The sequence below is a fragment of the Nipponia nippon genome, unplaced genomic scaffold (genome assembly GCF_047370975.1).
Source record: "Nipponia nippon isolate SJK-2023a ecotype South Korea unplaced genomic scaffold, ASM4737097v1 scaffold_11, whole genome shotgun sequence".
NCBI lineage: Eukaryota > Metazoa > Chordata > Aves > Pelecaniformes > Threskiornithidae > Nipponia > Nipponia nippon.
Window position 1 is genome coordinate 5,595,528 of NW_028262302.1, and position 27,874 is coordinate 5,623,401.

The 27,874-nt window shown below is 54.2% G+C and overlaps 2 protein-coding genes across 9 annotated transcripts; one reads left to right on the plus strand and one right to left on the minus strand.

Moving 5' to 3' along the window:
• LOC104021025 (acetyl-coenzyme A synthetase 2-like, mitochondrial) lies at nucleotides 1–12,037 on the plus strand. Of its 3 annotated transcripts, XM_087747292.1 has the most exons (15): nucleotides 1–347; nucleotides 432–492; nucleotides 1,891–1,987; nucleotides 3,206–3,405; nucleotides 3,873–4,048; nucleotides 4,947–5,099; nucleotides 7,212–7,359; nucleotides 7,769–7,906; nucleotides 8,109–8,201; nucleotides 8,601–8,713; nucleotides 9,206–9,332; nucleotides 10,025–10,152; nucleotides 10,731–10,794; nucleotides 11,117–11,238; nucleotides 11,328–12,037. In XM_087747292.1, exons 1-15 carry the CDS (start codon nucleotides 177–179, stop codon nucleotides 11,502–11,504), a joined length of 1,968 nt encoding a protein of 655 aa, XP_087603418.1. In that variant the 5' UTR covers nucleotides 1–176; the 3' UTR covers nucleotides 11,505–12,037. The 3 variants fall into 3 exon arrangements, with proteins under 3 accessions (XP_087603418.1, XP_087603417.1, XP_087603419.1); XM_087747291.1 differs by having other exon boundaries at nucleotides 1–492; XM_087747293.1 differs by having other exon boundaries at nucleotides 1–492; nucleotides 11,117–11,228; nucleotides 11,301–11,517.
• ABCD4 (ATP binding cassette subfamily D member 4) lies at nucleotides 11,984–27,681 on the minus strand. Of its 6 annotated transcripts, none has more exons than XM_087747300.1 (19): nucleotides 27,624–27,681; nucleotides 27,242–27,366; nucleotides 27,000–27,127; nucleotides 26,637–26,776; nucleotides 23,403–23,519; nucleotides 22,988–23,113; nucleotides 22,143–22,193; nucleotides 19,544–19,638; nucleotides 18,441–18,562; nucleotides 17,486–17,577; nucleotides 17,219–17,308; nucleotides 16,743–16,948; nucleotides 16,353–16,444; nucleotides 16,105–16,141; nucleotides 14,878–14,927; nucleotides 14,541–14,593; nucleotides 14,129–14,205; nucleotides 12,849–12,964; nucleotides 11,984–12,682 (listed from the first exon to the last, which is right to left on the minus strand). In XM_087747300.1, exons 1-19 carry the CDS (start codon nucleotides 27,638–27,640, stop codon nucleotides 12,587–12,589), a joined length of 1,830 nt encoding a protein of 609 aa, XP_087603426.1. In that variant the 5' UTR covers nucleotides 27,641–27,681; the 3' UTR covers nucleotides 11,984–12,586. The 6 variants fall into 6 exon arrangements, with proteins under 6 accessions (XP_087603426.1, XP_087603423.1, XP_087603421.1 ...); XM_087747297.1 differs by having other exon boundaries at nucleotides 16,743–16,951; XM_087747295.1 differs by lacking the exon at nucleotides 27,624–27,681 and adding an exon at nucleotides 27,508–27,602.
• Between the last annotated feature and the right edge of the window lie 193 nt (nucleotides 27,682–27,874).

Sequence of the window (27,874 nt, forward strand, 5' to 3'; positions counted from 1 at the left end):
GGCAGGGGAGAAGGGGCGCGCAGGCTCCCTGCGGCAGAGAGCTGCTCTGTGTCCAGTCAGCCCAGGGCGACGTAGCCTCAGCTCCCACAGGGGCCCGTCTTGCCAGGGCTGGGTGTCCTGAGCGGCCACGAGGGCTCCAGGCACCCATCTCCTCCGTGAGAGGCAGGTGCCCTGCGATGATGGCCAGGCTGCTGGCCAGGGCTTGCTGCCCCAAAGCTCTTCCTCAGGCTCCCAGATTCCTGCCTGGGTTGGCCGCTGCCCGAGCCTGGAGCCACGGGCCCCTCACTGCCTACATGCCCGAAGCTGTTGCCTTCCCCAGACCCAAGGACCACCAAGACTTGTACAAGGTATCAGTGGAGCAGGGGGATGCCTTCTGGGGAGCTCTGGGGAGGAGTCGTCTCACCTGGATCACCCCCTTCCACTCTGTCCAGGACTGTGACCTGCGGCAGGGCAGGGTCTGCTGGTTCCTGGGCGGGCAGCTGAACGTGGCAGGTAAGGAGGGAGACAGACATGGGAGCCCACGAAGTGCCTGCAGCTGCCTCTCTGTGAAGGGCTTCGGCCCTGGGAACAGATTGGAGGAGAACAGAGTTAAGGGGTTGGAGTGAGGGGGATCCCCAGAAGGTCCAGTTGGTCCTGCAGTGGCTGTAGTGTAAGGATGTGCCTGGTCCTAAGGGAGCAACTGGGTCTCACTGGAGGGGCTGCAGCTGGATCGGGGTGTGCTGGGAGCTGGGCTGCTCTCCCTCAGCCTCCGTGGATCCCACAGCAGCGCAGCGGCTTTGTTCTGTAGGACCACAGGCAGCAGCACCGAACCCTGTGCCTTCTAGCAGGCAGCATTGCACCAGGTTATCCGTGCCCAGAAAAGGCAGTATGTATCTGCAGAAAGCAAAATACAGGAGCAATGAGCCGTACTGAAGTCCCCACAGCTGTGGGCAGCTCTTCTTCTGTGGGCTGGGGCTACTGCCTTAGGGGGGCTGCCGGGGAAGACATAGGGGCTGGTGGCACTGTGTCCTGCTCACAGCGCTGTCGGTCCCAGTGTTCAAAATACAAGACAGACCTCTCAGAAATCAGGTCTTACACAGGCCATTTGGGTAGGAGAGCAGGAGTTATTTGCCTTTGGAATTTGAGATCTTACTGTTCCCCCTTTCGCATGTGTTTCTTTCTCTCCTGCAAAACTACAAATGGTCAGGAGAAAAAGGCATTTTTGTATCCAAATTGGGGCTGCTGCATCATCCCATGACCTCAGTAGCAGGTTTAAGGAAAACCCAGAGTGGAACAAGGCTTCTGAGGAAACTGCAGCTGCCAGCCATGCAGGAAACTTCTCAGAAGAATTACAGCCAAAGCCTCAGCCTACCATGTCCCTGGAAAGCCAGGGGCTATGCACTCCTGGCCGTGGCTCTCTTCCATCTTGGAGAAATGCATCCTGCAGCCTTCCTGCGCAGAGCTTTGCTTTGTCCTACGTTTGTTATTTAGGAGCACCACCACTAAAAAACTGCCCTAGTCCACCCCAGAGGCAGCTGCAAGGCAGTGCTGGGTGGAGCGATGGCTGAGTTAATGTTTGCCAGGCCCTCTGAGGGCATTGGGGATGTGACCTCCAAAGGGACTTCAGCAGTTTCTGCTCTGGACTGCATTAGGTTGCAATTAAGGGGGAAGCTGACAGTGGGCATTGGTAGGTATTGGAGTGGTGAGGAGTGTAATGGGCTTGGGACAGTGCTTGTGATCTGCCAGCTGGTATCCACAAAGGTTGGTTCAGTGGATGCAGAAGGTTAATGCTGAGAAGACTCACACACAGCTCTGACTCTGATCTGAAAATGGGACTGCCAGTGCTGGCTTTATGGGAGTTAAGAGGTACTGAGGGTTGCTCTGGCAATGAGACTGGGTCGTCTTTTCCAGTGAATTGTCTGGACCGACATGTCCATGTAGCCCCAGACAAAGTGGCCTTAATCTGGGAGAAGGATGAACCAGGAGAGGAGGTGCGGGTCACGTACAGGTCAGTACTTACCTCTGAGCATACAAGAGACGTATTGCAGTGTGCATGAACACTGCACAGGGCTGATCTGCTGATGTGCGTCATGTGAGGGGATGCAGCATTCCTTCGCATAGATAGATCAACAGTATGGTGGCTGTTGGCTTGCCTGTGCTGATCTGAGACTTCAGGCTACCTTCTGATTAACCCTTGGGGCCCCGAGGGGTCCCTACCCAGCTGCGGAGGCAGATGTAAGCCCCTCGTAGCAGCACTGCAATGCCTGTGTGTAAGACCACACGGGAAAGTCACCCGTGTGCCTTCCCAGCAAGGTGTCTAAACTTGCAGGTAAATGGTCTGGAAGAGAGGCCAGATTCACAGCTGCACGGGTGTTGTGAAGTCCCATGCTCATCCGAACGATAGCAGCGCTGCTGGGTTTGGCTCTCTGGGGGGGACTGCCTGTCCAGCCCTGCTAGGTTGGTCTGGGGCCCCCCACCTTCCAGCTCAACTTGCCTGCTCTCTGAGTCTCTGCTGCAGAATCCACTTAAATCCCTCTGCACACAGAACAAATCCCTCTGACCTCACGCGACAAACATGACCACCCACCCCTGCCAATCTCCCTGCATGGAGAGCCCTTCCATGAAATGAGTCACTGACAAACAAGCTGTGGTTTCTGCAAGGGATGCTTCTCGGGAGAGCAGCATCGTTTTGCTCACTGCTTTCCTACAGCTGTTGTTCTCACTGGTGGGCACAGGCTCTGGAGGACTTGACCTTCCCAGCTTTAGCAAAGCACAGGGCCCTGTTTTCATGGGGGAAGATATCTAACTCCTCACATGTAGCCTCCAGCCTTGCAGGGTAGTGTGTCGCTCCAGTTGTACGGCCTGATAAGAAATGTGCAGGCTGCCATTGGGAAAGTCAGCGGAGGTGTTGTGGGCTTGCTGAGCCAGAGGAATTGCCAGTGGCCATTGCTGGCCCTATGGCTTGCTCCTCAACCTGGCCAGTGAGAGTATCAGGCTCTGTACAGAGGCCATTCTGATTTATTTCTTTTCCATAAATAATGGCCCAGGTCTTCTCCTTTCCTTCCCACTGACATTTTACAGCTCTTCCATGGACTTCCAGCATGGGGGGGTTAGGGTGCACAAAGATGTAAGCTGAGTACCTGTGACTCTGAGGCCCCCCCCATCTTTTATGCGCACAGGTAAGATCTGCAAGGAAGTCTAACTGTGCCATTGCTTCTTTGGGCAGGGAACTGCTGGAGCTGACCTGCCGCCTGGGAAACACCTTGAAACGGCAAGGGGTGAAACGGGGTGACAGGGTGACAATCTACATGCCCCCGTGCCCGCTGGCGGTGGCTAGCATGCTGGCCTGTGCCCGCATCGGGGCTGTGCACGCTGTGGTGTTCGCCGGGTTCAGTGCAGAGTCCCTAGCAGACAGGATCCGGGACGGTAAGAGCCAGTGGGTAACAGGGACAGGTGTTTCCCTTGAGGAACAGTGCTCAGCTTGTTGGTTTGGCAGCCGCAGGGCTCAGGGTTGTGCTGATGGCAAAGGTTTTCTGAGTAAGACTCCCTGGGCTAGCTGAGAGTGTCCTGCCATGACATATGGCCATGGAGCAGGGATTAGCAGGAAATGGCACAGTCTCACTAAATATCTTCCAGCCCATGGGATGGACTGGTTCTCTCCTTCATCCGAGGGACTGAAGGGCTGGGATACAGCGTCTCCTCTGAGGGGATGCAACACAGGCAGGAATGAATGGGAAACAAAGATGCAAAGCTGCTCTTTTTGCTAAATGGAGGACATGAGTAAGAGGGGCTGGGAGAGAGAGGGAGAGGTGCAGGATCATGGTAGAGCTGAACAGCTGTGTGACTGACGGAGGGGGGCAGAGCTGCTTATGCGGCTCTTCTGCCTTCTGCAGCCCAGTCAGAGACAGTGATCACAGTGAACCAGGGGCTGAGAGGAGGCAAGGTTATTGAGCTTAAGAAGACAGTGGACCAGGCTGTGAAGCAGTGCCCAGGAGTGAAACGGGTTCTGGTTTCCATGAGGACTGACAGCAAGGTTCCCATGACAGCCCTGGACATCCTGCTGGAGGAGGTGAGAGGCTGCCTGGTGCTACTGCCGCTTCCCCTGGGCAATGTGCCCGCTCTGGGAGCAGGGACAGGGGGTGGAGAGAGGGTCCTGGCTGGCCACAACAGTTTTGCTGGCATTGACATGATGTGCAGACACTGTCCTGCAGCAGCAGCGGCAGCTGGAGCTGCACATGAGTTCAGGACACTCCCAGGAGCCATCAGGATGGGTAACTGGTGGGTCTTCCCACAGCACCAGCCCTGTACTGTCGGGGCAGGCAGTGCAAACCAGAGATCATAGCAGGGTGGACCAGGGGTCAGAAACACCCCAGACACAGGCTGACACGTTGTGAGCCCAGCCTTGGACTGCCACTGCACTGTCACACACTGCCCTGCTGGCGAACCTGGCACCCTCTGTGAGCGCTGCTGGCAGCTTGTGTCCAAGGAAGCAGGCAGTGAGGTTGCTCACGTCCCCGTTATTCGTGGCACACAGGATGGCCAGGCTGCCAGCATGGAGCACTGTTTCTGAAGAGGTGAGCCCCTGCCGTGCATTTCTGTTAGCTCCCTGGAGCTGCACAGAGGTCTCCCCACCTCTGCTCATCCCATCTGCAAGCAATTAGTGCTAGAAAGGCTTCCTGGAAGAATTCTGTGCTGGTCAGAGCAGCAGCAGCATAAAAATAGCTGCCTCTTACTCAGCAGGTCTGCTCTGGCTGAGGAGAGCATTTGCCAGCTCAGCAAGGCGAAAGAGAGTTCAAGCTGGTGAACAAGGGGAGCGGAGGTGCAGAGGTGGGGAGGATGGTATGGGGGGAGAGGGTGGTGCAGGTGCTCAGAGGGAGGCTTGGGGGAGAGGTGTGCAAGCGGGTGTCGGGACAAGACAGGGAAGCCTGTGAGACCCCAAGAGAGAACTGCTGTGCTCTCTCCTGCAGGAGATGATGAAGGAGGATGCGTGCTGTGAGCCTGCTGCCATGGACAGTGAAGACATGTTGTTCCTTCTCTACACATCAGGCAGTACCGGCAAACCCAAGGGTCTGGTTCATTCCCAGGCTGGTTACTTGCTGTTTGCTGCTCTCACGCACAAGGTAGTGGATCCCAGGCACAGAGTGCTCATGAGCTAGCAGTTCATAGGCAGTGCAGGGAATAGATGTGCTGCCTTGTTGTACCATGAGCTCATCTTTACCCAGAGCAAAGTCTCTGGGAAGCCCTCCTAGGGCATCAGCCCAGTAGAGCGCATCTGCCTGCAGGTGGTGGGGAAGAGCAACACATGCTCTGGAGCAGGGCCTCCCAAACACATACTCCTCTAGGCTACCTTCTTTGTATTCTTCTTTCTTTCACTGCCCTATCCTAGACTGAATCATTGGGTGGGATGTGCAGCCTTGCAAGTATAATTTTATATTATTGGGTAAGGAGGAAGAAGCCAATTTTCTCCTAAAACTTGCTTTCCCTAAGTGTAACTACCCCAACTCGGGCAGGAGGTTGAAGGCAGTGCTTCTGGGAGGGGCACATTTGAGGATATCTGTAAAAGCTGGTGAATGCCCTCAAGACAAAGAGTCTACACCTGAAGAGCGTGGGTCATCTTTGGGAAGAAGAAAGCCTTTAACCCCTACCATGCCCAAAGCAAACTCTGACAGCTGGATAAAAGGGCACCGAGCACAGCATGGAGCTGCACTTGGCTGCAGGAATGGTTGCAAGGGACATTTCGTAAGACATTATATGGAGTCCTCTGGAAGAGGGAGTTCCTCTCTGAACAGTCCTTTAGCTTTGGGTCTGGCTCTCTGTTTGTGTGACTGAAGTTCCAGTAGTGCCTCAGACCATGCACTCTATGAGACAGCAAGCTTGGGGCTGGCTGGGTCTTCTCTGTCAGCCGTGAGTGCTGGAGGCCAGACCTCCTGGGGTGTGTGGAAGCCCTTGGTTTTCCTGTGAGCTAAGCTGTCTGTATAGCTGTGCTCAGCATGATACAGTGACCCTCTGGAGACCATCAGAGCTGGTTTGTGAGAGCCAGGGCTGCCATCCCAGAATGGCAATGCAGGGAGCGAGCAGCATGTGGCCATGTTAGCACTCAGGAGTGCTGGAAACCATGACACAGGGCTGGCACGCTCACATCTCTCAGCTGGATGGGGCAGACTGCTGCTACCATAATTCACCACTCGGTTAAAAAGAGACAGAGCAAGCAGGGGAAGTTTCCATTACAAGCACCCTGGAGCACTTGAGGCCCCGGAGTCCCCAGCTGGCAGCCTGCAGACAGGGAGCTGCAGGAAGAGATGGGAAGGACCGAAACAGCAGATGCCAGAGCAGAGGGTGAGAAGTGATGGGCTAGTGGGAGACCAGCCCCTGGGGAGCTTTCCTGGCACTGAGTAAAGGAAACGAAGGAGGGTGCTTGAGGAAGCTGGATGTGTTGCTGCCAGTCTGACAGCACTCAGTTCTGCCCTGCACAGGGCAGGCATCTTTCCCTCATACTCCAGCCTTGCAGCCAAGGGTCTCCTGAGAAATAAATGGGGCAGTGGGTAGAAGAGCTTGTCCTGCTTTCTGCCTGCCTGCCTGCAGGCACAGGGCTGTGTTCACCCAGCTGAAGCAGAGAGGTGTCAACTACTGCGGCAAGCTGGGGCAGCTCTGGGCTGAGGCATCTCACCGTCCCTCTGCTTGCTGCCTCAGCGCTCCTACGCTGGGCTTCTTGCTGAGCTCAGGGTTTTCCTGAGGGTTTACTGTGCATTTGGAGCCCAGCAGTGCCTGGGGGTGGCTCATGGAGCCCTCCACCACATGGCCCTTGCCTACAACTCCTCTCCTTCCATGTGGTCATGCAGGTGTGGAGGGACCATCCTCACCCTGAAAGTTTTCCCATTTTGATGCTACAGGATACTTGGATCAGCCTTGTCTAGACACCAGCAGAAGGCAGGAAAGGCTGTAGCTGTCTCCTTTGGAAAACAGCAAATTTGTCTGGTTTTTGTTTGTTTGTTTTTAAGTGTCTCTCTCCTCCTGCACCTACATAAAGCACCTGACTTTTTTTTTTTTTTTTTTTTTCTGACCATGTTTTAAAAAGCTCTCTGCAGGAAGAAGGTATCCCTGCAGGGGTGGTGGGAAGATGGAAGGATGCAATAACAATAGGGCTGAGAGGGGGTACACCGCTCCCGGTTGCCCCCCTTGCTGGGAGGGCAGGCCCAGGCTGTACCCCTCACTGCCTCTCCTCTCTTGTGCAGTACGTGTTCGACTACCAGGACAGGGACATCTTTGGCTGCGTGGCAGATATTGGCTGGATCACAGGGCACACCTATGTGGTCTACGGTCCCCTCTGCAATGGTGGCACCACAGTCCTTTTTGAGAGCACTCCTGTCCATCCTAACCCTGGTGAGTGAGAAAGTGTCTCAGGGGAACTGGGAGATGCCACAGCCACCCTGTGAAACCTGCAGCAGGCAGGGAGCTGGCGGCTTGATGCCAGGACACAGGCAATGATGGTTCTGCTGCCACTATGCCCAGCAGAGAGCTGCGAGGGCAAGAGTCTTTTCCTCTGGTTAGGAAGCCGCTGCTGTTTCTCCCTGTCCCTCCCTGCAGCAGGGAGAGTAGCAGAGCTACATGATGCAGAGGAAAAGGGGCCACTGCTGTCCCTGGAATGGTTTAGTCCTTCCCAGTGTGGGATTAGCTTGGCTGAGGGTCCAGGCACTGCTAGAGAGCCTTTGCTCTCACCTCCTCTCCCTCTATCGTGGTCTCGGGCTGGGAGGACCTGTGTGGATGGTTACTGGCCCTGTTTCCATTCCAGGCCGCTACTGGGAAACAGTGGAGAGGTTAAAAATTAACCAGTTCTACGGGGCGCCCACTGCCATCCGCCTGCTCCTGCGATACGGCGATGAATGGGTGAAGAAGTATGACCGCTCTTCTCTCAAAGTGCTCGGCTCAGGTAACTGCTGGTGGCGTGGGCTGGAGCAGCAAATCCTTGGGCATCAGGTTGTGCCTCTTCCCATAAATGCCAAGAGCAGCAGCACATGAGAGCAGAAAGTCAGGAGACTGCGCTATTTGGGGGTGACTCTGCAAGCAGGCCCTGGGAAGCTGTGTCTTTGACCTGATCTTTCAGCTCCGTCCCCTTGTCTTTCCCTTTGCAGTGGGGGAACCCATCAACAAGGAGGCATGGGAGTGGTACTTCTGCGTGGTCGGCGAGACACGGTGCCCAGTAGTGGACACGTGGTGGCAAACTGGTGAGATTCGTATGACCCCTCATTCCAGCTTCTGCTCTCCCAGGCTTTAGGAGTGACCTGCTGCTTTGCTGGCCAAGTGGGAACGGTTGTTACTGACGCTCTTGTATGAGTAATGCCATAAGGGGCCACAGGCACCACAACATGAAAGACAGAAATGGCCTTTAAAGCTAACACAGAGAAACACAGGGCAGTTGACAGTAGGGAGCAGATCTCTGCTGAACTAAATGAGCAGGATCATCCTTCTGCAAAGCTCTCTGGCCAGCTCTCTGGCAAACCCAGCCCCAGCCTGTGGTCCAGCAGGGTGCAGTGAGGGCAGGGCAAAGGCTGTTGGCCAAGCAGTGCTACCTGCTTTCCTCTTGTCCCTGACTTTGATGAGCATTACAGTTTCTTTTGCTTCAGAAACAGGAGGCATCTGTATCTCTCCCCGTCCTTCTAATCCTGGAGCTGAAATCCTTCCAGGCATGGCTATGAGACCCTTTTTTGGGATCAGCCCCTCCCTCCTGGACGACAAGGTACATTTATAACCTGCAGCCCAGCCACTGGCTCAGCCCGCTTTCCCCCAGGTGCTTGCAGCGTGTACTTGCTGACAGGAGCGGAGATCTGTAAGCACGTCTTTCCTGCTCACCTCTGCTAGACAGCAACCTTCTTTACTGGAAAGGGACTAACAGTGAAGCTGTTCTTCCAACTAGTGCAGAAGTTGGTTTCTAGTTTGCTCTGCCCTGACAAGATGGGCTGTGCTTGGGCTCCCTGGCATGTGTCTTCCCAAGGTGAGGGAGCTGGTCAGGGACAGGCAGCCTCCCTGGAGGGGCCCTGTGTCCCACCATGGTAGGCAGCTGGTTGCAGACATCTGCTGGGAGAGACTGAGCCTGTCCCGTTGGAGTTGGTGGCACAGGACTCTCCTCACTGCCTTCCCTGACATTTCCATTACAGGGTTGATAAACAGGCAATGACTAAACATCCCAACTACCCTCCGCCATGGTTACTAAAAGGTAACCGTTTTACAGGGAAATGTCCTTCTGGAAAACAACATCTCTGGAGCCCTTTGCATCTCGCAAGCCTGGCCAGGTATGGCACGAACCGTTTACAACGACCACAAGAGATTTCTGGAAACCTACCTGACTCCTTATCCAGGTAAGGACAACGTGTGGCGGGTCACTGCAGAGGTGTTTGGTTGGGTCTGCCTGCTGGTTTTCTGCATGGGGGTAGGACTCAGGAGAGCTGGTTCTGCTGCTTTGTTCTTTGACAGACACCCCCCCCCCCCCCCAGTGTTGAGGCCCTTCATCTCCCCAGGCCCGATACCTCAGCACTGCCCTGGGAATGCATCTCTCTCACCAACCTTCCCCATTGGATCACATGTGGGTTTAGGGCAGTGGATTTGTCCTTCTGCCCCCAGTCCCCTTGAGCACAGAGAGGCATCTTGGTGCATCTCTTGCAAACCCTGCCAGCTTCTGTCACTCATCCAGAGGCACTGAGCAAGCCCAACAGCGCGTGTGTATCTTGACGTGAAGCAAAGGGGAGAAGCAGCAGGACCACAGGCACCTGCACTGGAGCAAAGTGCTCCCAGCTTGTGGTGATGAGGCAGGCTGGGCATCAGCCAGCGCACTGCAGAATGAGGGAAGGAGCCTGATGATAGAGCAGGTAGCAAGAGGCAGAAGACTAACAAGGAAGGTAGGCACCTTCACCCTGAGCAGTTGAGGAAAGAGCGGAGTACATGAGCCCTGGCGCCAACAGAGAGGAGATGGGGGCGAGGTGAGAGTGCAGCTGGTGAGCAGCTCACATGCTCATTGCAGCAAGTGACCATGGCACGGTTCTGGCCCCTGCAGGGTTTTTCTTCACTGGGGATGGTGTATATCGTACCAGTGAGGGCTACTACCAGCTCACAGGACGGCTGGATGACATCATTAACATCAGTGGACACCGGCTGGGCACTGCAGAGGTGGAGGATGTTGTGGTAAGAGGTGTGGGTGGGAGGTAAATCCATCCAAGGGGACAGCAAAGGCACGCTGGTGGTGCTCTGGGAAGCCTCTTGGAAGTACGTGGACAGAAACATGCTGCTGCTGTAGCAGCAGGGAACAATGTTGGACCCACAGCCTGCCTGTGGGAACAGCTTCCCACCCTCTCCCCTCCCATTCTGGCTCTCTGCAGCAAAGGAGGGACAAACCCTGATAAGGTTGATGCTGTAAATGGGTGAATCCTAAAGCAGCAGGCAGCTGGGCATGTTAAGGAGGAGCATCCACGGGCCAGTAAAGATTGTGGGATCTGGTGGAACAACCTGGAGGAGCAACCAGGAGGCATAGAACAGGGTCTAGCAGCTGCAAGCCTAAAGCAGACAGGGGTGGGGGGGAAGTCTTGTGTTTGCAGACAGACCTGCTGATGCAAGAAGAAAAAAGGGCAGAGGCCGTCTGAGGCCCTCCCTTATCTCTCTGCATTACCGTGGGCTGCAGCAGCCAAGCCAGGCCAGGATGGCTCCCAGGTGTCAGCCAGCCTGCTGAAAGCACTGAGCCAAACCCCTGCCCTGTTCTCTTCCAGAATCACCACGTGGCAGTGGCAGAGTCTGCTGTCATCGGCTACCCACATGAGATCAAGGGAGAAGGTAACATGCTTGCTTTCCTGCCCCTGAAACATCTCTCCCTAGGCTATTGCACTGCAGTGAGAAGTGGCACTGTCACACCAACCCTGGTAGCAATGCTGTGCCAATGCTGTACAGCATGTTAGTGGGGATCTTGGGATGAGACCAGCTGGGCTTCGCATAAGGTGGCAGCAGCACCACCACGGCCAAAAGCACTTAAAGCTCAGGCTACAGCACATCCCCTGAGGCTACCAGCAGAGAGGGCCCTCTCCGGGTGCTAGGTCCAGGCAGGCTCTCAGGAACATGCTGCGCACGGTGCTCAGTAACCTGGTGGTCCTTCTGCCAGGAGCCTATGCATTTGTTGTGCTGAAGAAGGACAGTGGCTACACGCAGGAGACTCTCGCTGCTGAGCTACGGGAGCTGATATCAAAGAAGATCGCTAAATATGCAGCTCCAGAGTACGTTCAGGTAACACGTGCAGGCTGGTCCAACACCCACCCCAGCAGCCTGGCCAACCACTTTCCCCTCAGCCTTAGCTCTGCCTCTCCCCATCACAGGTCACACACCGGCTGCCCAAGACACGCTCGGGGAAGATTATGCGTCGGGTACTAAGGAAAATCGTGGAGGACAAGGCCAGTGAGCTGGGGGACCTAACCACCCTGGACGACCATGAAGCCGTGCAGCAGATCATAGAGGGACGCAAGCGCCTGGTGGAGGGGCAGAAGAGCTGCTAGCTTGGCTCTGCCAGCAGACACCTCCTGCTCTTCCACTGCAGAACCAGGGCCACATGCAGAAATGTCACTAAGCAACTGGTGACCCGTAAGTGCTCAGAGACCAAACCTCCACTGCAGTCTGAGTGACTTCTCTGCAACACAGAGACCCTCAAAACTTCTGTCTCCACACACCTATGGGAGTCAGGGGAAAGAAAACGACTCATCATAGGCAGAACAGTAAGGGGAGGCGAGCTCCATTTCCTCCCCTAAAAGCAGAGGGACAAAAGCCCTCCTTGGGGTTCCTTGTGCCTTGCAGTAGCTGTAGAGGTAGCAGCAGGGCAGGATGCCCAGCCCTGGATAGGTATATTACTACTACCCCTGCTTCAGCAATAGTCTAGTCCAGGACCATTGCCAATATACAAGCATCTCCTCCAAAGCAAACCCCAGAAGGAAAAGATGCAGCAGTCTGGTTAACAAATACTGACTCTTCTCCATAAACATCATTGGAAAACAGGCCCCAGACTTTAATACAAAAATGTTCCTTTGACCTGTAATCCTGTGTCATAAGGAGAGCAGAGACATGCCCCTTCTCTGTGCCAGCATTCTCCCCCCCCTTAACAGTGCATCTCTTGGCTCCTGCTGGAGAGCACAACCCCCAACAGAGACACAGGAACAGAAGTCTGTTCTGCAGAGCTGTGTATCGAAGAGGCAGAGGTCCCAGAGAGGGCAGAACAGGAGGCTGTATCCTAGCCTCACACCACTGCATCCTGGACAAGTGGAGGTTCCTCTGGCCATGGCTTCTATAAGCCCCATGAGGCAGCATCTTCTCTTTGGGCAGCCTAGCAGATCAGCCCTTTTCCCCATGAGAGGCAGGGAGGCAGGAGAAGGGGGGTGGGACAAGGATGGCATAAATGTGGCTGCTCCTGGCAGAACCCCACACCATAAGTTCAGACTTGGCTCTGTGTCCATCACCAAAATCCTGAACTGGTCTTGCACTGGATGAATCCCTTGTTGACAGCTGCTGGCTTGGCAGCTGTGTCTGCTATTCGGAGCTTTCCCACACGTGTGCAGGTTCTGCAGCTGGCCAGACAAGGGCATGTTTTTCAGCATCCTTCCCCAGCTGGGAGCCGCTTCATCTTCTCGCATCGAGTGAGCTCCCATCTTCCCTCGCCATGAAGTTTCAAAATCCAGCTGTGGAACTGCAATTCAATAACACAATGACTGAGGGATGTCTCTATGAGGGCATGTCCTCTCACAGTGAGGCTCTCCAGCCTCAGTCACTCCCCTCTGCTCGCCAAGGATCCTCTCTACCTCCCCTGTCTTGCCACCACCAGGGAGGTGTGGAATGCTGTCTCCCCATCTCACCTTTTCCAGGCTGGCCCTGTGTCCCACGCTGATCAGCGTCATGCCCAGCTGAAGGCACACACGGTACAGTTCCTGCTCCACTTCTTCTGTCAGGGCACTGGTGGCTTCATCTAGCACTGAGAGAAAAGTAATAAATTCCACAAATCCTCTCCCAACCAATCATCTCCCCTAGGCAAAAGAACAGCAACTGCCGAGAACATTTCATATTAACCGGAGTTTACTAAGACCATCTGCAGAAGACAAGTGAGGTTCAGCCTAAGGACTCTGATTTTCCTCTGGCACAGCTGGTGTCAGTCACCTGGGAAAGCTGCCCTTCCCCACAAGCCCTCAAATCCACTCAAACAGTGCCATTCACCTCATTCCTCCCTCAACAGCTGCCAGCCACTGCCTCATCCCTGCCATTGTGAAAGCCAAGACACAACCTTCTCAAGGTAGACCATCGGGCTGAGCAGCAGCCTGTGCACCCCTCTGGCCCAGACCCCACCCAGAGCATCCATGATAGCCAGAGGCACCTTCCTGTCAATTAAGGGTAAATACTACAGATCTGGAGCAGATAAATTCAATTTGTTTTACATCACCTCTACAGCTTTTAGTTTGCAATCCACAGGTTCCTTCTGCCCAAACAGCACTGAGCCATGCTGCAGGCTTCAGGGGAAGAGAGGTACTTACGTGTGGCTACTTGCTACTGACATCGGCTCTGTTCATCCACACCCACCCTGGCCCTCATGACAAGTCCTCCAACAGCCCCCCCCAGTCACGAGCAATCTAGGTGTGCAAAGGAATTAGCCCCATCTGCTCATGGGAGATGCTTCTGTGATCTCTCAGGACCGTTTCTCCCGCTGCTCCTTGTCGTCTTTTGCTGCGTTACAGCTGAATTTCCCACATTGCTTCCACAACCCTACAGACATTCACGAGCTTCAGATATGGCAGCTGATACCACGCTCCCTAGCATGCACACTTCTTTATGTTGCAGCTAGTAAGCATGCTGAGAGGGGGCTTCTTCAGGTGCCATCGGACCTGGACCAAGAACATTAATCACTAGTTCCCTAAAAAGAGAATGTCTTATATACAGCCTCTTGATTTTCCACCCTCCACACAGACAATGAAATGTTTTCACTCCTGAATCCTCTGTGTGCTACACTGCTAAAATAATGGCCAAGAAAAAACATGTTCCTAGCAAAGAAGGGATTTCACAAGCTGTCTCTGTACCAGCTTCTCTTCACACCAAAGGCCCTGCCTATTTTTTTCCCTCCTCTTTTCTTTTGCAGTCACTAACTCACCTGCATATTTTGGCTGGAGGTAGAAGAGCCGTGCAAACGAGAGCCTCTGCATCTCCCCTGGGGACAGGATGTCATACCTGCAGCGGGGTCAAGAGTCAAAATCTCCTTCAACAAAAAGAGCTCGTTTGCTGATATCAGAGACCCCAGCAAGCAACTGTCCCTGTGTGTCCCCCGTGCCCCCCCTCCACACTGGGACTGGCTCAGTACCCTTGTGCACAGCCAGCTGCCTGCAGAGCAGCATGGCTCGTCATTGTTGGCATTAATGCTTGGGGCATGAAGGCTTTGCCCCTGTATACTGCCCACCTCCCACAGGACACAGATGTTCCAAGTCCAGCAGCAACATGCTTCTGCTTAGAAGTGTTCCCCACCCAGAGGGATCACCCAAATTCATGCAGACAGCAAGCTCCCTTACCAGTTCCAGTCCACCTGCTCGTCCAGTCCTCCAGCCCTCGCCAGCAAATCAGTCTGCAGAGAGCACAGCAGACTTGTGAACGCAGCCCCCAACCCTGTCAGCCCACGGCCCTGAGCATAACCACCCCCTTCCTGCTACTCTCTCTTTTCCCACTTGAGCTGAAGTTGCTCTGTATCCCTCCTCCTCTGCCTGTCCCATGGACAGTCCTGTCCCAGCTGCAGACGGTGTCCCCACATATGTCCAGCACATGGTCACACTGTGCTGCCACAAAACCTCAACCCTTCTTCCCTCACTGGCAGCACCAGGAAAGAAGGCAGCAGCACTACCGGGAACTCACCAGCCCAGCCACCTCCAGGAATCGCACAATTCTCTCATCATCTGCAGACCCTAGGGGAGAAAGCAGTAAAGCATAAGCAGAGGCAATGTGTACTGAGGCCACAGCTGCAAGTAGGAGTCAGTGGAAGGAGGGAAGGATTGGAAGATCTCCTGAGGTCCAATGTAGCTGACTCGACCACTTAACAATATCAGGTCCTGAGCTCTGACACAGAGAGCTCCCAAAGACTGACCTTCCTTAAAAGTGTTAACCACACCTGTGAGCAGCATGCCAGGAGGTAGCTGGGCTCCACAGATACACCTGAGACTTGGCTCAGTCCATGGTGACAGATGGACACAGCTAGAACACAAGGATCCAGGCTTCAATTGCCAAAGCCTTGCCCACCAGCTGCTCTCTTATGGCTGCCTGCCCACTCTATGCTGCAGGTGGTGGAGTCATGGGAGCAGGGCTCAGGTAACAGCCAGTAAAAGATAATGTGGGATGGGAAAAACCTCAGGGTGAACCAGCTGTGGAGCAGAACAGGCACTTGAGCTGGTACAGTCAGCAGCTATGGAAGCTGAGCAGAAGGGCTGTACATCTGCCATGGACCTCTCTGAAGCTGCTGAACAGCCACAACAGTAGCTGACGGCTGCAGTTACTCTCTGGAAGACTGTGACTCCCAGGTGTTTGAAAGCAGCATGTACACTGCTTCACTCAGACAGAAACTTAAACCTGGACATCTGCAAGCTGCAGCAGACGGCGTGTGGTCTGGTTTGGGAAGAGGGCAGGGGAGAGAAAGGATCCATGTAGTCTGACCTCGACAGCATGTAAGGCCCTGGGACATAATTTGAAAAAGAGGAACAGTGAAAGACGGAGCTGGATGGAAAATGAGATGAAGGCAAACACGGCTTGCCCAAAGGCAGGTTGTACCAGACAGACGTATCCCAACAGCAAGGTGCCTCAACATATATCCCATGTCTAGCACAACATGCAGAGCATGGCCAGGTTGTCCTCACTGCATCAAGAGAACATGTTCTAATCAAGAGAATATGTTCCCTCCCAACAGGGAGGGAAGACAGAGCTGACCTTAACGTACGCTAAGGTAAATCTTCCAGGGAAAAACAGAGAGCAACAAAAGCAAAATGGATGTGCACTCCTGATGGGGCATGGTAGGGGAGAAGCTGCACTGGGTACAGTACAGGGAGCAGACACTACAGGGTTGGCTAATTGCTCTAATGCATTCCCACATACCTGAAACTGGATAGATGTCCTTCAGGGGATAGATCACCTGTTTAACAGAGCAAAAGAAGCCACGTCAGAGGGAGCTGGACACAGTCCATCAGAGATGCAATGGCGGCGGCATGAACTCAGGCACGAGGGAAGGAGCAGCCACAGGCATCCTCCCTCTTGCAGGCCTTTCTGCAGCACACAGGTTCTCAGGGCATGACCACAGCTGGGAGCAGAGCTGGGGACAGAGCAGAGGCAGCCCCTGGGCTCACCTGCTCGCGCAGGCTTCCGTCAGTGAAGAAGGGCCGCTGAGGCAGGAACACCACTCCCCGAGGGCCGAAGCAGGTCAGCATCTTGATGCTCCCTGCAGAGAGACACACTCATGCCAAGCCTGCAGCGCCAGCCAGCAACTCCCCACCGCCCCCTGTGCAGTCCTGCCCCATGAAGTAGCCAACAAATCCCAGAAAAGGTATATTTGCAACATGGGGCAAAGCAATGAGAGCCAGTGTAGAGTATGCAATAGAAGTGGGTGGCTCCAATGCACCAGAGACACATCCACCATCACAAGGTGGCACTGGCCTCACAACCCCACACTGCCACCTTCCAAACTCAGGGCAGCCCTGGTTGAGAAAGAGAAGGCTGCAGTGAGCAGCAGTCCTTACCCTGCGTGCTCTCCCAGAGTCCGCCAAGGACCCTCAGGAGAGATGTCTTCCCTGTGCCAGTGTTCCCCACAATCATCACGCTGTTTCCTTGTGAGATCCTGAGGCTCAAGTCCTTGATGAGCAGCTTGCCAGAGGATGGCACCGAGAGTGTCACTCGCTCCATAAGGAAAGCCGTGTCCCTTGGCACTGAGTCCTCCCCAGTATGGCTGCTGGGCCACCACCAAGACAAAGGAGGAGAGATCGGGGGTAAGCGATCATGCTGAGACTGGCAAAGATCAGGCACCTTAGACCTCCTGTGTCTCTGTGACAGGAGCCCTGCCCCACACACTCCAGGAATGACAAATCACAGTGAGCACTGCCTGCTCCAAACAAATGCATACAACAGGCTGAGACACCAAGGGCCACCTCCATCCTGTGACAGCCCCACACTCTAGCATGTAAGCTACAAGCCAGCCAGTCGCTGAGAGAAGACTCACCCGTCCAAATCCCAGCTGGCTTTGGCTTCTGAGTAGTTACCATTTTTTTTTCTGCCAAGGCTCAGCAAGGTCTCCTGCAGTTCACCAATCCTAGACAAACAAGAGGTTGCATGAATGCCAGGGACAACTCCAGCAGCCTCCTCACAATATCCAAACTTGTCCATGCTTGCTCACAGGCAACTGTTTCTTATTTATTTAGCACAGACCTGGGCAGGGTCTTGTCCCACACTTCCCTTTCCTGCGAGGCCTGCCCACAGAGAAGCTCACCTATGCGTGTAGCCAGCTATATCGGTCATGGTGCTGGAGAGATCTATGAGCTGGCTGAAGCAGCTGATGAGGTAGATAGAAACAAAGGCATTCTGGGGAGAAATCACACACCAGAGCAAGGGTCAGCACTGAGCTGGGGCACTGCCCCTGCCTCCATGGCTGCAAGGAGGCAGCCAAGGAATCCAGACAGTTGGCCATATCAGCATTCCCAGCAATATGAAGGAGGGGTGGAAAAGTCACTCAGGGCAGTGGGAGTGAAGGAGATGATAACCATATTTGGATGGAGCAGGGCTCCCCTGCTCAGTACAGCAGTTTTTGCCAGGTGAACCCATCTCCTGCCACCCCGGCATGGTGTTTACAGAACGCCTGCTGGCCAGCCCAGGGCCCAGCATGCTCACCCCGTCTAAGCCGTGCAGATCCATGCCGCCAGCCCTGCCCCAGCACCATACATGGCTCAAAGCAGGGTATCTCAGCCTGCAGTGCCCACTTAGCTATTTTTAGCTCTGCATTCTCTATCACAAGCCAGTTTTGAGTATCTGGGAATGAGTCAGGTCAGGAAGGCGAATGCAAGCCAGCTCAGCCTCACAGGTGGCCAGGCTCATGGCGGGCAGCAGCCCAGGGCATGACCTGGACCTGCAGCACTGTGCAGACCCAATCACCACCCATACCACTGAAAGCCAGAGGCTTTCTGACCTCCCAATTTTTTTAGACACAGAGGTCGGAGCTAGGAAACACTTACGTAGATGTGTCCTTGACAGCTCTCACCCCCAGGTTAATCATACACCAGCTGGCTCCAAGCTCCCATTTCCATGCCACCATGGGCAGGGACAGTCTAACCTGAAGGTCAATTGCTGCAGGTCATCCAGCCCCAGTGACACCAACCCCACACGAAACCTCCATCCTCAGTGCCCGCTCACCCTCCACAACAGGGTCTGGGAGATCACCCTTAGCTCACCTTGCTGACGAGGGCACTGAGCTCTGTTGGACTCAGGTCACTGTAGACCCCAGAAAAAATGGGAATAGCAATGACCACGTAGCTCAGGATGCTGCCCAGGTAGTCAAAAGTGTTGATCCCAACTGGGCAGAAGCACATTGAGAGAAGACAGTGAGTTAGGGTGGGAACCTCTGTCCCAGTCAGGCTCAAGTGCAGCCTATGAGCTCAGTTAGAGGAAGACCCACGGTCTTGCCTCAGCCCTTCACGATGCACCAGAGCAGAAGAACCCGTTTCACAGGACAGCACAAGCACCAGGGTGAAAATCCTTTTGCCAAGCAAAGAGCACTTTGGGGCAGGGCCCTGAGCAGAGAAACATCATCCAGACAGACAGCTCAGGAACCACCACGGGGCAAAAGCCACTTTGCCTGCTTGTTTCCACTCTTCAGGGGCCTGGATGACTCAAGAAACAGGAGGGAGGGCCAAAAGGAAGCTCTGCGGCCAGATGGTTGGCCGTGAAGTCTGTCTTGGAGCACAGGACAGACAGAAAGACTTAAGACCCCAAACTCCCACACAGACACCTGCATTCAGGGCTCTCCCTCCCTTACGTTGCTCAGAAGCTCACTATGCTGGTGGGATGAGGAAGAGCTGTCTTGATAGTGGTCATTTAACATCCAAACCTGGACCCAGTGACAATGGGAGAAGGGTGATTTTCAGAGGACAACTATGCTCACGGGACAGGCTCTACAGGAAAGAAGTTTCCACTGCTCCCAACCACATATACAGAGTCTTCTTCCCCAAAGCTCAAGCCCTTCCCCCTCTTCCTGGCCATTGAACACCTGCCCCACAAAAAGCACAGACCCCTGCAGATTCCCCTTTTGGGGCTTGCGTTCTCTGACTTAGCTAGGCCCTCCACAACTTTCCTCTCCACGAGGCTTTTTCACAACAGGATTCCCATTTAGGACTGCAGGAGGCACCCTCTGTTCACCCTCAGGGCTTTCATGCACCAGCAAGAGGTGGGAGAGGAAAACCCTGCACTGCTGCTCTAGCAGTACGGTTCCCAAGCCTGTGGGCCACTGCAATGGAACTACCACACGCCCCACTTCCCCCCCAAACTCCCCACTTACTGTATAGCCACAGCTCCTTGCCTATCAGCTCCCTCTGGGTCTGCAGCAGGCTCTGCAGCCTCCGGTTTGTGCGCATGTGCTCCACTCGCCCAGCCCTGTAAAATACGATTGCAATGTGTCACAGACATCCCGGGAGCACTGCAATGAGGTAAAAGCACAGGCTTTAGGACTGAGGCTTGGAAAGGGTCTGGCACCTTAGCCTCCAAGCAACAAGCTCTTTGTTGAGCAGGAACTGAACAGCCAAGAGCGTCTTCCTGAAGAGCTTCACCAAGAAACTCTGGCTGAAACAAGCAGCCCTGCAAATCTCTCCCAGAGCCTGTGCATGCTGCTGTTGCATACAGAAGGAGGTGAGGCAAGGCCAGACACCATCAGCGAGGCCCCAGTCTGGAGCAATGCACACCCAAGGCCACACACACTTTCCAAGCAGAGCCTGGTTGGAAGAGAGGGACAGCACCACTACACAGCTGGAGCCAGAAAGAAGAGGGCAGAGGTGAGCCCAGGAGGTGACAGCAAGCCAACACCGCCTGCACGGCCGGTAGCCCCACTCCACCTCTTCCCATTCCCCACCGTGGAGGAGTGGGACACGGACAAGCCCCGAGCAGTGCAGCCGCCAGTGCGGGTGACCCCAGCCCCACAGCCCCCACTTTCCCAGGGGTATCTCTGCTGGCATCAGGGGGCCGCCCACCACCCGAGCTGGCAGCAATGCTCCCACGGCCAGGCTGAGCCAGGAGCAAGGAGGCACATCTCGGCTCTAAACCACCACCTTCAGCAAGTGTGGCAGCTCCTTCTGCTCCTTCGCAAGGGCTGGGCTGCCCTCAGGTGGCAAAATGCAGAGAGCGCTCCACTGGTTCTTAGAAAAATACATCTTCTTTCTTAAAAATACATCCAGTTAGAATTCAATTTGGCATTACTGCCCTACAACCCATCGCAGGTAACTACTGAGCTGCAATCTTTGCTGCTGAGTATTCAGAAAGGATAAAGCCTTGGACACAAGGAATTAAAGGCGAGGAAGGCACCGGGGACCAGAGCTATTATTTCTTTTGCAGATGAGGAGACATTGCTGTATTGGTTTCAGCTTTTCCTCCCATTCGGTTAGCTTTTAAAACAAGTTTGCCAAAGGCTTAGAAACCAAAGAAGTAAAAAGGTGACAGTGCTCAGGTTTTGTTTCTTCCTTTGCCAAAACAATGGCTAGGCAGCTGCAAGAGGACAAGACCTAACAGCTTCTACAAGCTAGAGAAGTCCGGCAATCAAAACCACCCACTCGCCACATGCTCCTCCTCTTGCAGGATTCTAGGAATGCAACCTTTTACAAAATTCCTTTATTTTTAATTAAGATTCATACAATGAAAATGGCTGGTTTTGTACAATTCAATAAATTCTAGTTTCTCACCAAGTGAAGCTTTTCTACTAATGAACTGTACTGAACTAAGACATTCTGTTTTCTGGTATAATAATTCACTTTCCATTTTCTACTTAGTAATAGAATAAAAAAGTTCAAAATTGTGAGGAAAAGTACTGCAGCTTAAATAAGGGCCTGTAATTAGAGTATCTTCTCCATTAAGAAAAATTATCATCAACCAATAAGAATCAACCAGTCCACAAAGAAATAACTCAAACTTGCCAATGCAAACCAAGATTGATTTCAGTTATTTAAATCAAAGTTTCATGCCTGTCAATATAAATCTTCATGAAATCGGTGATTTTGAATCAAACCACTTTGGGGACAGCACCACACCACTTGAAATGCTCAGTCATTACAGCATGAAGGAGCCAGATGCAGATCACAGGCAGGGAAGAACAGAGGCAAGCTGCTGCTTGCTTAAATTCCCGGAAGAAGTGCAATTTCACAATGCGCAGGGCAAAGGCAAACACTTGACGAGAGGAGCAACAACCTCCTGCCACCAACCAGGCACCTCAACACAAGCTACAGTAAAATCGTAGCCCTTTTCCCGAGTTCTAGCCATTTCTGTGAAACACCTTAAAGGCTGCTTGCTGCTCAAGAGACTTCAGGGCATCACTAAGCAGGGAGGAGCTGCCAGGCTCTTGACTGTGTGCTCAGCTCTGGGGTAAATGGCACTGATCAAATTTGGAGTAACAGTACGGTGTTGGGAGGGTCAGATCACAGACTGACCCAGAGGAGCAAGCAGAGGTAAGGAGGCCAGGCAACAGCTAGCATACCCAGAGAAGACACACAGGTTAGCAGCAGCAGGATGGGGCCAGAAGCAACCTGCAACAAGTCCCCACAGGAACATCCTGACAAGATGCAATGAGACCTTGAGCAATCTTCCAGGTAAGGACCTGGCAAACATCAGCAATGGTATCTAAGCCAGCACCGAACCTGTATCAGGCCTCTGGGGATGTTAGAAGGGAGGCAGAGAAAAAAATAGTTGTCTCCAGCTGCTGCGGAGTATTTCTGCAGACGATGTACAGAATGCAAAGGAGAACAGAGCGTCAGGGCTGTATGATGCTACAGCGGGATGGAGGGGACAGAAAGCTCCAGCTTGGGATACTTGGACTCCTCTGGGATACATGAATACAACAAGGATGCCCTGAGCTGGGATGATCCTTACGAGGACGTAAAGAAATGAACCCTACTAACCTGTAGAAAGCAGCTGGTTCTGCATTGACACGAATCTGCATGTGCTTGAACCTGGACAACCCAAGAAAAACATCATCAGGATTGTGCAGTGAATGCCCAGTGAATTACGTAGCTAGCATCCTTGCTAGAGGAAACTCGTCAGAGCACTGACCTGAGGCATCTTATGACAGAAATATTCAATAGGGTCAAAAAGGCACCAGAGACCAAGGCTTAGCACAAGGTGACATCATTCTGGGCCAGCTCAGCGGCACATTTGTTTGGTATCCCGCTCTCTGTGCCCATCTTCTCAGCCCCTAGGCCTCCTGTTTGCCAGCCCAGCATCTCCACCATACAGAATCACCACAACCAGCTGCCCTGGTCTGGGCTCCCTGTGCCACACCAGCTTCTGCTGCTGTCCCTGGATGCCCTGAGCCCCAGGGAAAGCTGCATAGCCCCTGCCACACACCCAGACAGCCCTGCAGGGGAAGGGGACGAGATGAGTAACACAGCATATAGAAAGACTGTGCTGTTTTGGGCACTACATGAAGTTGGTGGTGAAGCAGAAACATGATTTGTCAGCAGATGCAGTTCATTGAACTTGGATCTGCACCCAAGGAAGCTCCATGTGCAGTTTTCTTCCACACATCTAATGCCCTAGCAGAGGCACCAGCAACAGCAGAGAAAGGGGTGGCGGGGGCTCCATACGTGGACTTTGGGGCAGCATTGCACAGGTAGTTTTTCTCTGAGTGTGGGGAAAGTCACAGACAAGAGAAGTAGCTGCGTACATAGCACTGAACGGGGACAAAAATGCAGCTTTCGCAGGAGCTGCCAAGAGGCAGCAAAAATGCTGTTCTGCTGGGACTCACCTGAAATCTCCCTCCAGTTTTTCCTGCTGCACAAGTTTAGACACAATTGGGCTCATCAATACCTTGTTGACAATCGTCCCAATGATGAAATACCCAAAGATGCCGACAGGGCCTAGCCAGCCTGTGCTACAGAGGAGGAGAAAGAGAGGTCAGCTAATAATCCAAGCAAAAGGACACCCTAGCACCCTCGGGCTCAAGCAGTCAGAGCCCTCAACAGTCACTTCTCTTGGCTTTCACAGAGGTTTGGGGGCCAGCACTGCACACCCCAGCATCCCCAAGGCAGAATTCCCTTTGGAATGCAGAGACCACCCACCCACACGTACGAGCATCCGTCTGGGGAATTGTAATGTGGTGCCAGGCTCTAAGAAAGAGCACAGGAAAGAGGTGTGAAAGCAGGGCCAGGATGGGTCCTTACCTGTGGAAGCACTGGTACGTGTAGTAGGCCAGTGTGAAGGGCGAGATGATGAGCTTGCTGGCCATGGAGCTGAGCTGCCTGCAGAACCTCTCCACATCCTGGCTGATGCGCTGGTCCCTGTTCAACACAAAGAAAGAACCATTGACACTGTTAGAGCTCAGGAGCAAGAACCAGTACTAACTCCCTAACAGGGCACAAGCCAGGCTGTTTCATTGCCTGACCTTAGGACAGGGCGCAAGTGAACAACCCTGCGTGGGAGGGACCTGCAGCTGTGACTCCCGTTCCCCCACAGGAGACAGTTTCCATGGCCAGCAGGACCCACCCAAGGGCCTTCCTGGCACCCCAGAAGAACAGCTCCTGCTCTTACTTTCACCCTGTTGCTTGTATTAACCCCTTGTTCCACTTTCAACAACGTTGTCCAATTCTGTGCTAAAGGTCCCTGCATCCTTGTCCTTTATTCCTCTCCTGGACCATCCCCTGTACTACCAAAAACTACTGACTCTCCCCTAAACCTTCAGTACTGGTGCTGCATCTCAGGCACCAGAGCTTCCAGCTGTTGGATATTCACAAATGCTTCCATCAAAGCCACCCTTCCACAGGAGCCGGTCCCTTTGCTCTGCATGGAATGCCCTCTGGTCCCTTTGCTGCAAGGAAGAAAGGGCTTCCACCAACCCCCAGCCCAAAAGAGCAGGCAGCAGCGCACCAAGTCTCCTCGCTCCATCGGCAGCGGGCACATGGGTGACAGACCCTCAAGTCCCATCCGTCCCACTGCTGAGCAGGAGCTGCACTTGGCGTAACTAGAAAGGATTTCAGCCTATTTACTCCCTCGGCACCTCATCTGTCCAGAGCACATGGACGAGAGCTTCAGTCTGATGCGCTAAGCACAGGTGGAAAGGCCATGACTGCAAATGCTGGAGTCCAGAATGAAGAGCAAGGCTGGACTCCGGCTTAGCCATCAGTGCAGGCACAACCACAAGGACATTCATCTCTCGACTCTTTTGCAGTCCTGGAACAGCAATGGATTTAATTTTGAGGCAGCTCTCACCCTGACTGACCTTACAGTTATCATTTTTCCTTTTCCTCAGACTGTAATTGTTCCCATAAAGTTATAATTTAAGTTGTGCTATAGACTCATGGCAGGATATTGCTTTTTACGAGCTATTAAGCAACATGTAATGATAACACATAAACATCAACTCAAATGCCCTGCTAGGAGCCGCAAGTGTTTGTATGCCACTCAGAACTCACTCTTCATTTCTTCTAGATGGATGACACCATGCATCTAACACTCAGTTTGGTTTGCACTGCATAACAGGAGGTCACGTCGTCGCTCTAGTTCATTCGCTAAGTACCCGGTGCAGGGAAAAAATTTTCATCAAGGAATTGCAAGATAAAGAGAATTTTTGTAGCAGCACCAAAAAAGACACTAAACAATAAGGTTGGATGTTTGAGCAGAAGCAATGTGGTAATGAAAAATACTCCGCAGCAATCCCACACGTTTGGTCTCCTAAGGTCAGGAGAGCTGGCTGTATTGCTGCGGAGCAGATCGACCCAGTTATCTCTTGCATTTCACTGCACAATGTGAACACGTTCCCTGGTTAAAAATAAACCTGAGCAGGATAGTCATGTGATGAGGGGCCTCTGTCCTCTGCTTCCCCCCCCCCCCCATCAAAGGAAAAGACAGGCGTGCAGGGGCTTCTGGCCACGGCCAATGTGCTACACTGCCTGGGAAGCGCTGCATGCCTTGGTGACAGGCATGGCTTTTTAACCTCTCCTTGCAACTCCATACCACTGCAAAACACTATCAGAAATGAACATTTAACAAGGGTGGGAGTAAACCCGACAGCGGCTAGAAAGCACATCAGCATCATGAAGCTGTGATTTCATGTGTGGCAGTAGGGCTGTTTGACCCAAGCTAAGCCCTCTCCTTGCTTGCAGCTCCCCCTGCGCACAGCCAGTTGCTCTTACTCGAGCTGTCTCCTAGCAGCCAGGGAACAGGTCTGGCTGAAAAACGATACAGACAAAAAAACATCTGAGATACCCAGCACAATTTCACTGTGCAGCCACACAGACCACCGCACTGTGCAACAAAGAGGCAAGGACAGGCAGCCAGGAGCACTGGGCAGCAGAAGCACAGAGCCTGCTTCAGCTCTTTGAGGTCACCACTATTAGCAACAGTTAGGAGTCCCTGCAAGACAGCCACTTCCCACGGGAACCCCAGGCTTGGGCTCCTCTGGTGCCACCAACGTGGCAGATGGCACCAGTGCAATGACTAGACCAGGGGTGCCCCCCTCCAGGGAAGGAGAGCTCGTGGTCTCAAAACAACTGCATAAAGCCACAAAATTTGGAAAAAGTTATCCCATGGTGTCTAGTTTTTCAGCAAGTATTTAATAACTTCTTTAAACTCTGGAGGGAAAAAAACGCCTCTACCTCTCACATGATATCTAATGTAGGATCTTTAGCTCTTCAAAGTGCGTAACTATGACAGCAGTGTCCTGCGTGCAAGGACAGGCTGGAAGGCCAGGGTCAGCAGGCAGTTTTGAGGAAGGGAGGCATTCAACCTTTGCTGCACAGCCCAGGTAGATCAGCAGCTCTGCAGTAAACAGGACAGTGCACGAAGCAAACTGGAAGGGGATCTCGAGGAGGGCTGGGATAATGCTCCTCCTGCTCTCATATTTCAAGTCACCCCTGACATTTCCTTCCTAGGAACAGGAAAGAGGAAATGCAGCCCTCATACAGTGCAAAACAAAGCCCTGCCTGGACATGGCTCCCATGGGTTATCAAAAACACTAAAAACCCAACTAAACAAAACTGTGTTCAGCTGGAGACTCTGGGGGCTGAAGTTCAAACAGAACAACAGGGACCGTCCTAACGCACTGGCTGCGTGAAGGCCAAGGAGCGGCAGTGCTCTCTGAATCCAGCCAGGCCATTTACAACATCACACTGAGTGTCAAGGGTTGAGTTTGCAGACAGCATGTTTTACAGCAGCACTAGGCCTCCATTTTCCTCGCAACAGAAACATCCTGCCCCTAAAACCATCACAACCAGCAGTCACAGGAGTTCCCAGCAACAGGTACCACCTCCCACCCAGGGCAGGCGAGGGTATTTGTGCCTAGGTGGCAAAAGCTTCTAGGGCTCAAGTCCCTACCCAGAGACACAGAGAAGTCAGGAAAAGGCACGGAGCAGCCCATGAGAAGCCAAGCAAGAGGCTGAGAGAAGCCACAGGCAGCCTACGGGTTATCGATGTCCTCGCGCAGCACATGCAGGCTGTAGTAGACCTGGCCCTGGAAGTAGCAGCTGTGGAGGTATTCGGTGAGGGATTTCCTCCAGCTCACGTACATCATGTTGCAGATAAACTGGTCGAAGCTTTTTAGCTGGAACGAGGGCAAGGAGACAGACAGGAAGAGATGAGTGAGACGAACAAGCATTTCCCAAAACGAAATAAAAGCTAACAGTCTGTACCAGTGATCCGCCCCACGCGTAGCGACCGAACAGGGCAAGGGCAGACCTAGATCCTTCGTCACCAGGATCACGCCAGGAGCCATGGGTGGCCTTCCCCTCCCCTCCCAAGACAGGGGAGCCTGGGGCCTGTCTTACCGTGGAGTTCACTACGATCAGAGTCAGGGCAACAGCGGTCAGCGTTTGGAACCCGGAGAAGTCCTTGTTCCCTAGGACCTCGTAGTACTGGCTGGGGATGACGCCGACCTGGTAGATAACCAGCTGCTCTGGAGGAGAGGCGAGCACGGGAAGGCAATGAGGGACAGCGGCGGCACGGCGAGGGGCGGGGGGGAGCACGGGGGAACGGGGAGCAGCCCCCCATCCCCACCGCCCAGGCTCACCCAGCAAGGCGACGCAGAGCAGCGTCAGGAACATCAGGGCGCCCGGGGAGGGCCAGCCGGGGAAGAGGACAGCCTGCAGCCGCAGGAAGCGCCGCAGGAACAGCCCGTCCAGCCGGGGGGCAGGCCTGCAACGGAGGAAGACGCGGGGGCCGCCAGTGAGCTCCCGGGGGTGCCCACCTCCCCCCCGCCCCGCCGGGACCCCGGCCGCGGGGGCACCCCCGGGCCCGCCCCTCGCGCAGCCCCGGCCGGGCCCGCCCGCTCCTCACCGGCCGCCGGCCCCGCCGCCCCCCGCCCCGGCGCTGCCTCCCGCCATCAGCGCGCGGCCGGACCCGCCCGGGCGAGGCCCCACCCCCCCGGGCGCCACGACATGAATATTCATCACCGCTCCTCGCCCCGCATGAGCCCCGCGCCGCCCGCCGCCGCCCAGCGCTTCCGGGTGCGGCGTCACCATCGAGACCCCGCCCGCCGGCACCGCCTCTCCCCGCAGGCGACCGAGCGGGAGCGCCCCCTGGCGCGGCGCGGCGCCGCGCTGCCCGCGGGACACAGCGCCCCCTGGCGGCGCAGGGAGGGAGGGGGCAGCGGTCGGAGCCGGCGGTCGCCCCCGGGGCCGCGGAGTTCGCCCGCGTCCCTCGT